Source organism: Cervus elaphus, chromosome 30, assembly GCF_910594005.1.
Source record: "Cervus elaphus chromosome 30, mCerEla1.1, whole genome shotgun sequence".
In the NCBI taxonomy this organism is placed as follows: domain Eukaryota; kingdom Metazoa; phylum Chordata; class Mammalia; order Artiodactyla; family Cervidae; genus Cervus; species Cervus elaphus.
The window spans coordinates 26055199-26071063 of NC_057844.1; the positions used below are offsets into that span (position 1 = coordinate 26055199).

At 38.5% G+C, this 15865-nt stretch overlaps 1 protein-coding gene across 8 annotated transcripts in view; it reads left to right on the forward strand.

The window, feature by feature from the left end:
* Window positions 1-15865, forward strand: part of DCLK1 (doublecortin like kinase 1) — a 343458-nt gene that overhangs the window by 258555 nt on the left and 69038 nt on the right. For 5 of the 8 annotated variants that reach the window (XM_043891772.1, XM_043891771.1, XM_043891773.1 and 2 more), the window contains exon 6: window positions 2573-2667. In XM_043891772.1, the coding sequence (XP_043747707.1) occupies window positions 2573-2667 (95 nt within the window). Of the gene's footprint in view, window positions 1-298; window positions 1626-2572; window positions 2668-6575; window positions 11462-15865 lie in introns of those variants that run through there. The other 3 variants (XM_043891776.1, XM_043891775.1, XM_043891774.1) reach the window with 3 other exon arrangements.

Below are 15865 nucleotides of genomic sequence, written 5' to 3' on the forward strand. Positions count from 1 at the left end.
ACACAGATTTCAGCTCCACCCTGTATTCACTGGTCACGTTATCATCTTTATGCTGCTTGCCTCACAGGGTGACCCTGAGAGTTCAGTGAGATAATAGTGTGTGTGTGCACACACGCGCAAATAGACAATAGGTGCGTGCATGCTCAGCTGCTCAGTGGCGTCCACCTCTTTGTGACCCCATGGGCTATAGCCAGGTGGGCTCCTCCATCCATGAGATTTCCCAGGCAAGAATACTGGAGTGGGTTGCTGTGCCCTCCCAGGGGATCTTCCTGACCCAGAGATGGAATCCGGGTCTCCTACATCGGCAGGTGGATTCTTGACCACTGAGCCACCTGGGAAGCCCTGCATATACGTATATGTGTATATATATAAAAGGTTTGAGTGTATTAACTAGTCCATGGAAAATAAGTCTTCAATAAGCTGAGATGCATGCATAGTGAGTATTTAGTAGATGCAGACTTTTTGTTGTTGTTTTGTTTTGCTGTTTTAAGCTGACTATTCCTAAATCAGTTTTACTGGGCATGCATTTTATCTTTTTTTTCTTCTTTTTTTTAATGTTCCACTGGCTAAGATTAGAGTCCCAAAAGTAAAAAATGTAAGTACTGTGTTTGCTTTCCCATTTGCTCATTTTTTCCCCAGTCTGCGTAGGGGTGATGTAAAGATGTAAAGTGATGTAGAATGTGGGCAAAGATGATATTCCCAGAGCCTGTTTGCCAGTCAACCCTAGGGGATCTCCTGCCTTATTAGCTGTACATTCTGCCTCTGCCCACAGTTCTTGAGTCCTTGCCTGTTTCAGACCCCTTCCTGTTAGAGTCACTGGTTGGGCAGGGCCGTGCCAGGAGGCTTAGGCAGCAGGCCCATTCAACAAAGACAGGACCAGAGAAGGCACGCAAATCAAAGCATTCTCAGGGCTTCCTACTTCAATCTGTTAAAAAAAAAAATGTGTGTGGTTGCGTGTGTTTTCGATGGAGTCACCAAATAAATTTCAAAGGCAAAACAGAAATTAGTACCGCATGAGCTCTGTGACATTTGTTAAAGGTCTTTGGAGAAGATGACAAAACAGGGAACTTCCCACATCCATGGGCCCTGAGGTTTGGTGCAAACATTGTGTGTGAAAAATCAATAAACATGTACCTCGCCACTGAATTTTCTGAGGGTGGACTTATTACCCTTGTTCCCAGAGAGTCACCAGGCTTCGGAAGAGGTCTTGTCATTTTGATTTTCATATGAGTCACTGGGTCTCTTGCCCCCAGAGGCACTTGGTTGTGATTCAGTGTGGAACATGCTGAAAGGACTCGGCTTCCGGGAGTCCGTGGTGCGGTGGGGGTTGTGGTGGTTCCGCGTTGGCATGAGGCTTAATCGACACCTTTGATGTAGCCTAAGACAGAACCCGCACCTCCCACTGCTGCCTGGAAGACGTCAGCCTTACGCAGGAAAGGCATCTGCTGATGAATCCTGCATCTCATTCAGCCTGCTCTGGGAGCAGCCTTAACCATCCTTAACTAATCCAGCCGCTTCCCTCCTCCTCCCTCCGCGGTGCTGGGTTTAGTGCTGAGAAGGGATTTCGCTTCTTGCTCTTGTCAGGTTAGGCACTGAGACTGTGTCCATGTTAGAACTCATAGAAGGTAAGTTAAATGCATGATCGCTCTCTCCCTCATGGAAAAATGTTTATGTTGCACCCTGGAGAATGTGTGTGTCTCACTGCTAATCTTACTTCCTTGGCTGTGGATGTAAAACATCTAACAAAAGAAAAGTTGACATTTTTACAGGCAGAATAGTGGCGACTCGATACATCTTTGTAGACTCATTTCTTTAAGTGTTTTATCAGTTCTTAGAGGGAGTGCTACAAAGAGAAAAGGATGACTTACTTGAGTTGTGTGACTTTGATTCAGTCTAGGGATAATGTGTAGCAGTCTTGAGAGACAGGTTGATTCTGGTGATTTAAACCTGTTTAAAAGAAAAAAAAAAAAAGTTTTATCTTCAACAGCAGGACAAACTAACTGTGAGGAGTTTCTGAGTCTTTGTGCCAATTACTTCGTCCTGCTGGAGGCAGGTCCTTCCAAGTTAGGCTGAGGGATGTACAGGGCACAAGTGGATGCAGGAACTTAACTAGACTTGAGTGCTTAACTCTTAAAAAGACAGCAGTCTGCTTTCACAAGTCACTGGGAATATCGCTTATGAGCTGTGCTAATGCTTACTCCCACTGGCTTGTACTAGGAAGCTAAACTAAAGAATTAAGCTTGAATTCCATTGAAAAATGTCTCAGAACCACATGCCTAAGATCTCTGTGGGCACAGTTAAAAGCATCATTAATAAATCATCAGAAAAGCTGTGCAAAGTACATTTTTTTTTCTATGTAACCTGCTGCTATATTTAACACCGGACTCACAAAACAAGTGAATTTCTGAAGGTTTCTCCCTGAAGCTAGTGTTCAGGACTGTAGATAAAAAGGTGTCTGGAATTTTAGCAAATGTCCCTCTTTAATTGTTTGTTGCTCTGTGAAGCTGAGTTGTCAGGAGAATTCTTTAATAAGTCATTTTTTTTTTTCTCTCTGTGATTCTTGTGCTTCCAGTTAATGGAACCCCGGGTAGTCAGCTCTCTACTCCGCGCTCGGGCAAGTCTCCTAGCCCATCACCCACCAGCCCCGGAAGCCTGCGGAAGCAGAGGGTAAGAGAATAAGCGAACTCCTTGTTTAAGACTGTCCACGTCTTGGTGCAGATGGCATGGTGCCAGCAAACAGCCCTCTCGAGTTAGGGCTGCTTGTCACTAAGGAAGAACCAGGTGAGGGCAGGAGGTGACCGACAGTGGGTCACTGGTTTTGGCTCTGGTTTCTCTTAGCTAGGACTTGGGACCTTAAGTTTCCTGGTAAAACTTGTCCTAATCTTCATTCCCGGAAGAATAGACTGTTGCTGCTTCACTTTTAAACACCTTTCTCATTTTGTCTAGAATGCACAAAGATTTTAATGGCACTGGTTTGTAAACTTCCTGGGCTATCAGGATTTTCACTGGAGGCCTCATCGCTAGTCACCAGCCTTCCTTAAGAAGGGAAAGTGCCTGGTTTGGAGAGGTGGGCGGGCCCTGGAGGGACTTGCTTTATGGCAGAGGATGGTGATCCAGAGCCGCTGAGGGTCTATGCTGTATGTGTGATGGGTACGTGTGACCTGTGTTTTTGTGAATGAAACCCACACCGAGCACCTTATCTTTCATCATGACCTGTACATTTGTTGTAGCTTCTTGGGTCATAATGGAGATGTTGATTGAGTTTGGAGATCAGAGTCAAAAGCTACCAGAAATGGTGTTAGTTTCTCCATTGCTAAGGGAGAGGCTGGGGGTTAGCTCTTCTTTCTGGATGGGAGAGCTGCTGTTTGGATCCGCTCACAACCTGATTTATACTTTCCAGTAAGATCGAGGCAAGAATAAAAGTAGTGGGATGGGGAGGAGGCAGATGGTACAGTGGAGGCAACAGGGGACCTCTCAGTGTCCTGATTTCACAGGCAAGGTGGGGAGGGATGTGTGCTCATAGAAACTCTGAGGATGCTGTTCCCTGAATATGTTAACAGGTGAGGCTCCTTGACAACTTTTGAACTCAAACCTGGATTCTTGAATTTGATCTCTTGTCATGTGTGCTTTAAAATGAGACTTCTATGTTCCATACATTTACACTGCCTCCAAGAGGGAAGCACCCCTTTGCAAGCCTCCTGCCAAGGTTGTGTTCACACACCCTCTAAAGTGGCGGGCAGGGGACTTGAGTCAACCCCTAATCCATTTGGAGCCTGGCCCGCCAACACAGCAGGTTGTATCATCCTGCTCCACTGAACCTCCGAATATCAGGTCCAGCTTGTTTAGATGATCCAGTGAGGCCTGGAGCTGGGCACCAGTTCCTCTACTAAATGACTGTGTTGTCATAGGTAAGTCTGTGGTCCTCTCCAGGCCCCAGTCAAAAAACAGAAGACTCTTTCCAGATAGAAAACACTATCATTCTACTCCAATTCCATCTGAGTGCTATACCTATGCTTTCTTCCTGGTCACAGTATAATTTGGCATTTTAAAGTATAGAAATCATTAGTGACCTACTAGAAGAAGAAAGGTCCAGATTCATTTAATCTCTCAGATGTCTATGGTTGAGTGGAGGAAGGGGTGATGAGTGGTTCTTTTCTCATAAATGTTACCCAGCGAGGTCCCCATCTACAGGGGCAAGCCTTTAGAAATAGGACAGGGACTTACTTCCCTGGGGTCCAGTGGTTAAGACTCTATGCACCCAATGCAGGGAGCATGGGTTCGATGCCTGGCTGGGGAGCTAAGATCCTGTATGCCCCACAGCAAGGCCAAAAAATAAAAGTAAACTTCTAATTTAGAAAACAATAGGTCAGCTGGGGCCCTCTTGCACAGCACAGTCTCTCATTTGAAGTGCATACCCTGGAGAGTATACCTGGCGTTGAAATCTCTCGTCATCTTCTGGATTAATTACATTAGATTCAGGATTCAGCTCATGCTTAGTTGTCGAGGTTAGTGTGTTCGATTAGAGCATTTGAGACTCCCTGCCAGCAACCTGAGCGTCCCTCCTGCTGGCTATATGGAGGAGACTTCCATCTTGGGGACATAAAACGCTTGGCACTGCTGTCCATTTGTTGGCAAATGAGGTTAGAATGTGCTGCTTCTTCCCTCTGTATTCCCCACTTCGCTATGACTGTGTCCAACTGAGGCAGAAAATTTCCATCCAACTCCTAGCAGCTGTGTGGCCAGTGGCTTATGTAATTAACACTGCCAGCGCTTGGGAAGTAATTATAAGGGATGGTCCTCTTAGAGAGTCTTAATTTTTTGTCATTTAAGCTACCAGTGCCAGCCCCATACTTGAGAGGGAAAAAACAGTCCCGTCTGTTTTAAGGAGACAAAGGTTTATCATCCTCTGAAAACAGTTATTAAGCACATGTGAGCAGAGCATGAGATAGTTTAGAGATGGTTCAGTTTCCAGGCTTTTGAATTTAGGCCATAAATGAACATCCTCCATCCATGTACCATGTCAACGAGTGGAAACATTCCCAGCTGCTTTAGTGAGAGGAGCTTTCATCTTGGTGTGGTGGCAACTACATCAAATAATCCCTCCCAGTTAAAATGAGCCTAGAATATCCCTAAAAACTGATCCTGTTTCAAATTTGGTTAATATTCTCAAATGGTTGGCTGTACTCCTATGCAGGAAATACTGAAATAAGTGAAAGATGGCAAGTGCTAAAAGAAGACACTTCAAAGAATAAATATAACTCTTTTTATTGCAAATTGGAAAACAGTAGCTACTTTTATTTTTCCTTCTGTGTTGCCTAGCAACATGGCCAGGAAAATGAGTTGGCTGCTTCTCTCCCCAACACACACACACACTCAGACACACACACACACACACACACGCTCACACTTCCTACCTCATTTTGAAACACGGGAATGTAATTTGCTTTTTTTTTTAAGGATTATTGAGACATTTGACTGCTTTTTCACAAATAAGAAAACCTATATTTTTATTTATATCATTTATGATGGTTTAATCAGCTTTCTTTCCTTCATTTAAAATTATATTTTGTTACCTCCTTCTGTACTTTAGAATAGTCCTATACAATAGGAATCTGCACGCCAGATACTTTTCTTCATGAAAACCCCAATGGCAGTGTACCAAGTAACTGTCCTGTTTTTCCTAAACACTGTCATTTAAATTGCTGTCTAGAAGCGTTTGGTCACAGAAGCAGATCCTGGAGGATCTCTTCTATCCATGAACTTTCTGGGGTCTCATTCCTTAATATATCAGGAAGAAACGTGTTACATTGTGTGGGTCGAATGAAGCTCCCCATTATACTCCCACATGGCTGACTTTTGTAGATTATCTGATCAGTCAGATGATGTGAGGAGTGGGTGGTTCAAATTAGAAAGGAAGCCAGGATTCTAGACACTCTCTGCAGATCTGAGCTGGTTGCCTGGCGACCAGCAGAAGGATCTTGTAGCAGGAGGAGGCAGAGGGAAGAAGAGGGGAGGTGATGGGTGAGCCTTTAGGTAACCAGGGAGAACTTTGGGAAGGGAGCGAGGTGGTCAGGTTCGCATTCTTTCTGTCTTCCAAACATATTGTTTTGAAAACTCAGTGTTTATTGGATGTATGTAGTACACAAATGCAACCCTTGTGTTGCTGCTGTGGGACCAGAATTTGCTGAATGCCCGCTGGGGCGCCTAATAAATTATTGTGTGAGGTAAGCATGTTCCTCTTCTTCCCAGAATGGGATGGAAGTGTTTGAGGAAGAATTGCCTTGACAAATAGCAGCAGGTTGGCACTGACAGACCTCAGGGGCTGTAGAACTCGACACAAAGGAAGGTGAAAGCTCACGAGCAGCTCAAGCCAAGAAGGCAAAATAGCATCCTTTTCATCTGTCTAGACGGCTTCTCAGTTATGATCTTTCCTCTTGTCCAAACGTGGTGACTTTAGAAGGTCTAACGACATTAGAAACCAAGGATGCCCATTTGGTGTTGCTCCACTCCTAAGAGAACCACAGGGCACCTAAGAAACCCAAGTAAACAAGTCTGTACCGCCCTTCGTCTTACAGGACCTGTATCGCCCCCTCTCTTCGGATGATTTGGATTCAGTAGGAGACTCAGTGTAAAAGAGACCATGGAGCAGTGTGTATGGTTTGTGGTTGGGTGAAGGTTTCACGTTTCCTAAGCAAAAGTCTAACAGCAAAATACACAAAAGAGTTTTGCATACCTTGAAGTGATAAACCCCAAATCATATAAAAGGAAATATCCAGGTATTTCATATTAATCCTTGAAGGGGATTATTTTTTTCCTATAGAGGAGATTTGATTAATTTGATTGAGGAGATTGAACACAAATGGTCTCAATTGGTGAGGTTTTTGTGCCAGACCTGGCACTAGATGAATTTCATATATGGGCCCGACCTTAGTGTCAGAACACACTAATGATGTAGCAAGACAGAGTCATAATCTCTGTAGATGGGGTTTTCTTTTTATTCAGAAGTATACATGTAGAGACAATTTTTCTGTACCTTTCTGTGCAGATTTTCTAGCCAAGCAGGTTAAAATGGCACTAAGCAGACATTTTCTCCTGAAGTTACATAGTCTTCTTAAAATTTGGATTGCTGATTTTTAAAGTACTTTTATTGCAAATTAATAAACGTATTCGATTAGAGTTCTTTTTCTTCCTAGACAATATTCAGAGCTACTTATCATACTCCTCATATGTGAATCAACATATGAGGAAAAACAGTCATGTGAAATGTACAACTCATGAAGACTTACATTAAACACTAGGAACTTAATTTTTGTTGTTAAAAGTAAATTTTACTCTTTATACTTATCTTTCATTGAAGACAGCATAAGCATAGATTAAACATGAAGAACTTGTTTAATGGCATTGCTATAAATTATATAATTCCTCCTTACAATCATGTATGCAATTTTTCACACGTATAAAGGCTGAAGTTAGGAAACTTTTTTTTTTTAAACATACAGACCTAAAAAAAAATGTGTTTGGACTTCTTCCAAAAAACCAATTTGAAAAGCAAAAATTCTTTTAAACAGTACTATATAAATCAGGTCCCATATAGCCAGATCTCTATTCTGATACATTCTGGATCTTACTGGTGTTTTGGAAATTTTCATATGCAAAACTCCTTTGTGTTAAACTAAGTCTGTGATTATAACCCATTGTTAAGCATTAACCTACTAATTCTGCTTTCCTAGTCCTCTACTTAAAAATTATAGTCAGCTTTGCTTAAACATAAAACAATTATTTTTAAAGCTGAATGTTAAGAATGAATTTAATGTGTATGGTCTGTTGTATTTAAGCCATGCCCTAGTGATCATTTAGTTTTACTAGTTCAGACACTAACGATTTAAGACTTGTGTAGCATGGTTTTGCTATTTCACAGGCTTGACATATCTCAGTAGGTGATAAATTCACAATGAATGATGCCATTTGGAGGTTTGTACTTGTTTTTTTCCCCAAAATTTTACTTGAAAATTGAATTTAAAAACAAAATGTTTGATTCAAGATGGAGAGAAATTCAGTTGTCATATAATGCTTTAAATGTTATCAATTTGTCTCCTTGATAAATTGCTCAACTATCAAATTTTACCATCTGGTTTATAGTTACATATGCTACTATCTGACCTTCCAAGTGAATAATACATTCCAACCATAAGAAAGATAATATTTTTTAAAAAGTCCAGGCAACCTAACAGCATTTGAAAATTTAGCCCTATAATAATTAGTGCCTTATTATCCTGTCTGTTGGAGAGAAAGACACTTCTCTGGCAGGTTATTTGAGAACCACAAGCTGAACCATTCCATCTTGAAAGAGCAGTTCATAATAATACCTGTTCCAGACTTCAGGTTTTAAAACTGTTTCCAATAGAAATTGTGAACAGAGACTCCTGCTGAGATCAAAAGACTGCTTTGTTTTAGCTGAAACAGTAAACATCTGTGAGGTTGCCTGGGCTGGTGTCTGTTCTAGTTATGTCTTCGTAAAATGCATTACTTAATACAGTTGAGTCCATAAAAGATTAGTATGTATTTGACTGAACTGTCAAAAATGCAAAGAAAGCAGTGGAACAGTTACCTTAAATCTGGTGGGGGTCAGATAGTCCAGAACAAAAATAAATTCTAGTAATTTTAACTTCCCTGAACTGTCAATCTTTTGGACAGCTACTGCTTAGAAAGGTCCAATAAACGCTATTTGTTCTGGGTAAGTGGCAGATATCGCCAACTGATATGAAGCCCAGAGCTTTGTTTAGACACGGCAAAAAGGAACTGGACTTGTGCTAATTGCCGATAGATATCATGGCCAACTTTCCATTCAAGCGGTTCTGAGGGAAATGCTATTCCACAGCATTTAATCTTTTGAACATATGACTTTTATTAAAGGACTGTTCAGAGGCAATATATATCATTTACTTTTTGAAACTAAAATCCTCAGAGATTGAAACAGCACACCATTTATAGAGTTTGCGATCTCTTTCTATGCAGAGCATAATTCCATTATACTAAAGCAGAAATATATATATATAAAAAATCCTTAGCATCAAGCTAGAAGTTTTTGTTTCTTTGGTGGAACTGAATTGATGATTTATAGGCACTTAAGATTTCCTTACTTACAGAATTCTTTTTAGAATATTAGACACTGAAGTTTTAAATTGTTCTCCTGGGCAGAAGAGACCTCCAGGAAAAGCAATGCATTTTTGTCCTTATGGTAAACCTGAAATGTTCTGTGAGGACACTGCACTCTAGGTAACCGCTTGATACTTTTTTTCACTTGCACTTATTTTTTTTCCTTTAGTCATCACAGAGAACAATGTAATAAATACACTCCTGCTTTTAGCATTTTAGAAAGGCAAATCCTAATCATTTATCAAGTATAAACTTCATTGTGAACTCAAAAGACTGGTTCTGAAAGCCACATGGTTTGTTTCTTCTTTGTCTTGCTTTATTAATTAGGTGGGGATAGGATGGGGCAGAAATTCCCGTGTTTTCATACTGTCGTAGACTTTTAAGAAGTATCAGGTCCACCCATTTACACACACCCCTGTATTCTTAAATTGGCTCATCTAAATATTTTTAAAAATCAAGTATCTTCTAAAAGTATTTTGAACCAGCATTCAATTGCCGTATGGGTTCCCTGTGTTAACCAGCAGAGGTTTTGGTTACATCCAATGTAAATCTATACATGATTTTTTTTTTTTCATTTAAAAGCAATGAAATCTAAAAACCACATTTCTTAAAACAAATAAATTAATATATAGAATAATATCCTTGAAAAATAATTCCATACATTTTAGCTATTGAACTAAATTTTTCATATGTGGCATATATCTACCCAGGTGTGTAGGCATTCATATAAATTTGCAAGGGTCTGTGTGTATATGGGTGTGCTTATGTAAGTATTGTGTATATTTATAGACCATGAATAGTAAAGTATGGTATTTGTGACACAGCCTTGTAAGTTACTGGCTCTTGTGGAATTGTATGTAAAACCTTTGTGTCATAAGTCATTACACATGACATATTAATTGGGGCATGTTTAAGTTCAAAGGTAGTTTGCTAAACTAGTATGGCAGAATGGTTCCAAATAATAGGGCAGATGTACTGATTTAAACAATTTGGAAACCAGATAAACAAACAAAAAATTTCAAATTCAGACAAATTCAGTGTTTTATTAACTATTAAATATAAGCATTCATTAATGCTTATATTGTTATGACTTGATAGTCAACTATTAAAGTGATTATATACTACCACTAATGTTTCTCTAATGTGTATGATGTGTGGCAATTGTCAATCAATATTCATTTAAAAAGCTGATTTATAGGGTTGTAAGTAACTGGGTATTGTATTGAAACATGAATAGAAGAAAATCCAAACTATATTTGATTTGAACTAAGTTTCATAACAAAGCCAGATAACCTATAAGGCAGTTCTGTATGTTCTTTCAAACATGATTCAAAACTGTTGATGTATTTTCAGTAGTAACCTTACTATACTTGCCATGTGTGTATATATCTACATAAATATATACACACTTGAAATTGTTAACTGAGTGAATATACTATATATGCATACATTGTCTATTTATGCATATTTGCATTAGCCTGATTAGCATCTCTAATTGTGCATGTCAGTAACAACAGTATCCCACAGAAGTGTAGTGTGAAAATTAGAGATATATTGAATTCAATATACCAGTTGCCTGATGCAGTTTGTTATACTGTCAGCTGAAAAATACTTGTAATTTTGTACCTGTAACGCATGTGGAAAAGATAGGAAATCTGAGGCCCTAGCTATAATTTTTCAGGGCGCATGATATATAGTGTCTTTAAAATGTGGTTCGTTTTAGTAAAGATGATGGATAAATTCCAAGATAGTATAAATGATGCATGTAATACATGGGTGTTTATATTATATATGGCCACAAAATGGTTTTGAAGCTAGGGTAGAAGGTATCTGAAAGGTCACAGACAAAGAACTATGAAATTTAATTTTCTTGTGATTTTTCTTTGAGCTTATATTCATCAACAAGCAAGGAATTGAGTTTATTCTCAGGACATTTAACTTCAAAATACACTACGAATGTTGCAAATTTGGATAAAATTTTTATAAAGAGGTTGATATATGTCCTGCTTACAGTTTGAGTTGCCTGGATGTGTATTCTCTTAAAAAAGAACATTTGGTGTTAAAATGTTTTAAACAGGAACAGGTTTTAAAAATTCATCAGTTGAGGCCATCAGCAGGGTTTTATAGAGTGAAATGATGAAATGTTTCATTGAACCCGATTTTGAACGTTCCATCACTTTGTGCTGTGGTTTCGTTGTAAAATGTTGTACTTTGTGTTTGACACTGGACCATGTTATTTCTCTCAAAGTTAATGTTGTTACGCTTACCCCTTAGAATAACTATATAATAAACAGGAAAAACTGCCTATGTTGTTCAGTGACTTTCTTTCAGAAAACTTGGTAAGTAGACACTGAAAATGAAATGACTGTGTGGAGTAAGGTTTACCTTCATTATCATATTTATGGTGTTTTGTGACGTGATTGGCATCAGTAGGTGAGACTTAAGATACTGCAGAATGACATTACATGACATCCAAAGTATCAAATACTGACAGTAACAGTGAAATAAGACTCTCTGGCGAAGAACTCTGTTTCACTTGGTTATAGTAAAATCATTAACACACTTTCCTCTCAGGTTTGCCTCAAGAATGAATATATCAAACAAATTGGCAACTGTTTTTTTTGAAAAAAAGAAATTGTAAATATACTTTCTCCTAGGCATGAAGGCATTTTTCCCAAAGTTGCCGGGGGAGAAATTTGCGTGTGTATATAGGTACATGTGTGTGTGAAAGTTATTTCAAAAGCACCAAATGATATTATATATTTATTATAAATAAATATATAATGTTTTATTATATATTTATATAAAAGTTAAGTAACCATAATAAATATAAAATACTTGATTACCCAACTTTAATATAGAACTAAAACCCATAATCTATTTCATTCATAATATGGTATTCTACTGGCCTAGTTGGAAAAAATAATTTACATTAAAATTATTATAGAGGTCTGAAATTCTATATAAATTTTAAATCTAACACTTTTACCAGGTTCATTTTAACTTTGAAATTATAATTTGCTTTAACTGTTTCTCTTTATTATTTCCGTGGACACCAGATATAGTCAATGCTGAAAGCAGTAATTGGTACAACTGGAAGGAATGTTTGAAAGTGAAGGTTAAGTCACTCAGTCATGTCCAACTCTTTGTGACCCCATAGACTGTAGCCCACCAGGCTCCTTCGTCCACGGGATTTTCCAGGCAAGAGTACTGGAGTGGGTTGCCATTTCCTTCTCCAGAGGATCTTCCCGACCCAGAGATCAAACTCTGGTCTCCCGCATTGTAGGCAGACGCTTTACTGACTGAACCACCAGGGAAGTCCCACTTTCACTTTCACTTTACAAATGTATAAAATTCCAAATTGTGCTTTACTTTCTGAATATAGAGTTTAAAATAAAATGGAGCACATGCCTGAAAAAGTAGTGACTAGCTTCCTTCTTTACAGGCTGGGAATCCAAACTAAGGAGTAGATCATGGAGGGAATTATTTTATTGAGAGGATATAAACTAGATGGCTCCTTGGTCCCCTTCAAACGATTATCTCACAGAGCGCACCTTCTAAGGGGAGACCTGGCGCCAAGACGAATGGTTGAGATTCAGAGCGTATAGATCCTGGCTTTCAGTGAGCGTCATGACTAACAGACAGTAGGGGCAAAGCAGGCTGCCTGACAGTCATAACTAAATACATTTATTTTTGATATCTTGGCTCCCGTGGTTTTGCTATCATGGATTTAATGCCAATATTCTCATTTTATTTTTCTCTTCCTCTAAGTAAACCAGCTTCATGAATAGCAGTTCTATAGTCTTTTAAAAACTCTGTTTATGATAACCTTTTATATGTTTCACTGTTCATTCTGATTTATGCACATGGTTGCCTGTGCCATAAACGTTAGGTTTAAACATACTATGGAGAATGCAGACAAAGGAATTTCGGGAAAGGAATTTCTTTTGTGCCTTGTTTCAAGTGATAGAGCCTTGTCAATTATTGCATATTGATGTCATCAGCTTGTTGTTCTTTACCCACTTGCAAAGTAAATGTATGATTTTTCTATATGCACGCACAGTCCCTTGGTCTCAAGCTCTCTACACCAAGATTATGAATTAATTTTGCTACATGAAGTCATCTTTAGAGATTCTACAGACCTCAAGTTAAGATCACCAAGACAATTATGAGTTTGTTAACTATTTGTTGATTGTGTTTCCTTTATAAAATTGATCCAGTTGATGTTTAAACTCTTATATTGCCCTTTCCAAAAAAAAAAATTTACCAAATAATAACCATATGCCAGGACAAAATGTGAAATGGAAATAATACAATTATCAAGAAAGGGCTAAAGTTATCTTGTGAAATTTTTCTCCCTTGCTTACATCAGTTGGATCGATTGGATATTCCTGTAATCTTTATTTGGTGTGGACCCCAGCTGAGTAACACCAATAATATGAATACAAATGGCAGGAGTAACTCATACCGTTTATATTTGAAATGAACTTTTTTATCACGTAGTCATCAGATACATCTTGGTAAAATGTGGTTAGAACTGTTATGTCAGCTTTCTCACTTACTTCAAAAAGTGTGATATATTCTCCATCTGTTATATGATCCCAAGCTAAATAGCTACGCTCAGGATGTGTTCTTACTTAGGGCAGTGCTTTTATGAAGGTGTGCCATAAAAGCATCCAGGTGCCAGCAACCTGTCCACCTGGTTCCCATTAAATCTGCTTCGAGGTGATGACATTTCAAATGTCACAGTATCTCTTAGAGCAGCTAATTGCATTAAATTCTAAAATAACTATGTTTTTCACTGTACACTATATGCCTTGGAATTAGCAAACCGACTGAAGCCAACACAAAATCTTATGATCATGTATACTATGAAATGGTTTATGTTCTCTGAAAAAAATTAGTAAGTTGATTTCATTTATAAGCATGGCAAAATATAAGTGGACTCTTCAGCTCTATGTAGGTCATAAATAAAGACTGATTCATCTCATTGGGTTAATTCGAATGAACATGAACTACACATTTCCCCTTTATTAGGTTCAAAATCCTTCAATCAGACTTAGGGCAATAATCAAAATGTTCACAGTCTGTCTAAGGTAGTATATTTAGGAGTAGTAACAAGGGTACATAGAGGGCCATGATGATTACGGAATGGCTTCAACTGAGAGAGAGCAATATGTTAGGTAATGAGAATCCAGGAAGTAACAGGCTGGGAGAATATGAATGTAATAAATTTGATATTAACGTGAATAATTGAGAAGTCTTAGACTCGACCCAAATTACTAACCTCTCAAATTCAGAATATGGAGATCTGACACGGTATAGGCTTAAAAGTTATGTTGTTACCTATAAGCCAATATGATCTTAAAGTGCATTGGTATTCTATTCACAAAGAAGAAGACACTGCCCTTCTCTGTTCTGTGTTGGTCAGGGCACACCTAGAATATTTCATTTGCTTTGAGCACCACCATTAACCAGAGATATTGACCAATGGAGGACCAAGGGGTCATGGGGTCCTATCTTACTACAAATAACCAGAGAGACTAGGATTCTTGAAATTGAAAAAGAGAAGACACTATTGTAAAGTAATTAGCTTCTAACTAATAAAAATAATTGGGAAAAAAAAAAAAGACACAGAAGGGGTTCAGTGGCTCTTTGCAGATTTTGGAAGCCTTGTCCTATCGGGAAATGCACTGTACTGAGTGGCTTCAGAGGTGAGAGATTAGAATGACAAATGGAAAAAGTAAAGGGGCATCATTTGAACATAACTCACCTTATTAACAATTAGCGGGCTGCCTCAGGAAATAATGGTTTCAGTACTGTAGCTGTTTGCACAGAGGCCATTTGACCACGTGGCTGGGATTTTTATAGTGGGCATTTGGTCTCTCAATGGAAGTAGGGTAGAAGAGGTAATATTTAAGGTCCATTTCAGTCCCTGAAATTCTTTGAATCCATGAATGGCCATTGTCTTGGAAAGGTGTATAACGTTTAACCACCTTACTTCTTTGGGGAAAAGCAGAAGTAACGAGAAATTGAATACATTTATTTTACTGTGTTTGAGCATAGAGAATGAAATGAGAACTTTCCATTTTTAGAGTACCATATTTATAATTAAATGTTCTCTTACATTGTTTGTTACCTTCAGATAGCATGAAATTTGAAATGACCTGGAGTACATTTTGAAAACTAAAGTTGAAAATAAGCAATTTTAAGCATAAGCAGACTTGTGTTAACCCTACTTTTATTTTTTTTTTTAAACCAGAGCCTAAAACCTTGAGGGGTTTTGCTCATAAGGCAGAGAAAAACCCAGCTGGCACTGTAGCAAGTGTTCAGGGCATCAGACAACTGGTGGCACTGTTGAAAATGTAATTCATTCGTTGATAAGGCAGTTTAGCGAACAATATCCAGCAAGTTTATTAAACATTACAGTTTAAAAGAATGTTTTCATATTATTTGGGTGAGTGTTCTGTGTTGAGTGTCTGGTGTTCTTATTAAAAGAACAAGATTTTGGAATTGAGTCCATAAGTTGTAGGCATCTTTGCTAGGAAATACGCTACTAATCTATTAATTTGAATGCTTGATTCTGAAAGAATGTGTCTTTGTATTCTAAAACACCATATGACGGGACAGCACCTGCCACCCCAAACCACAATGTGTCTGCATTATTAAACACCATTTGTGATGCTGCTGGAAGAAATTCAAGGATTGA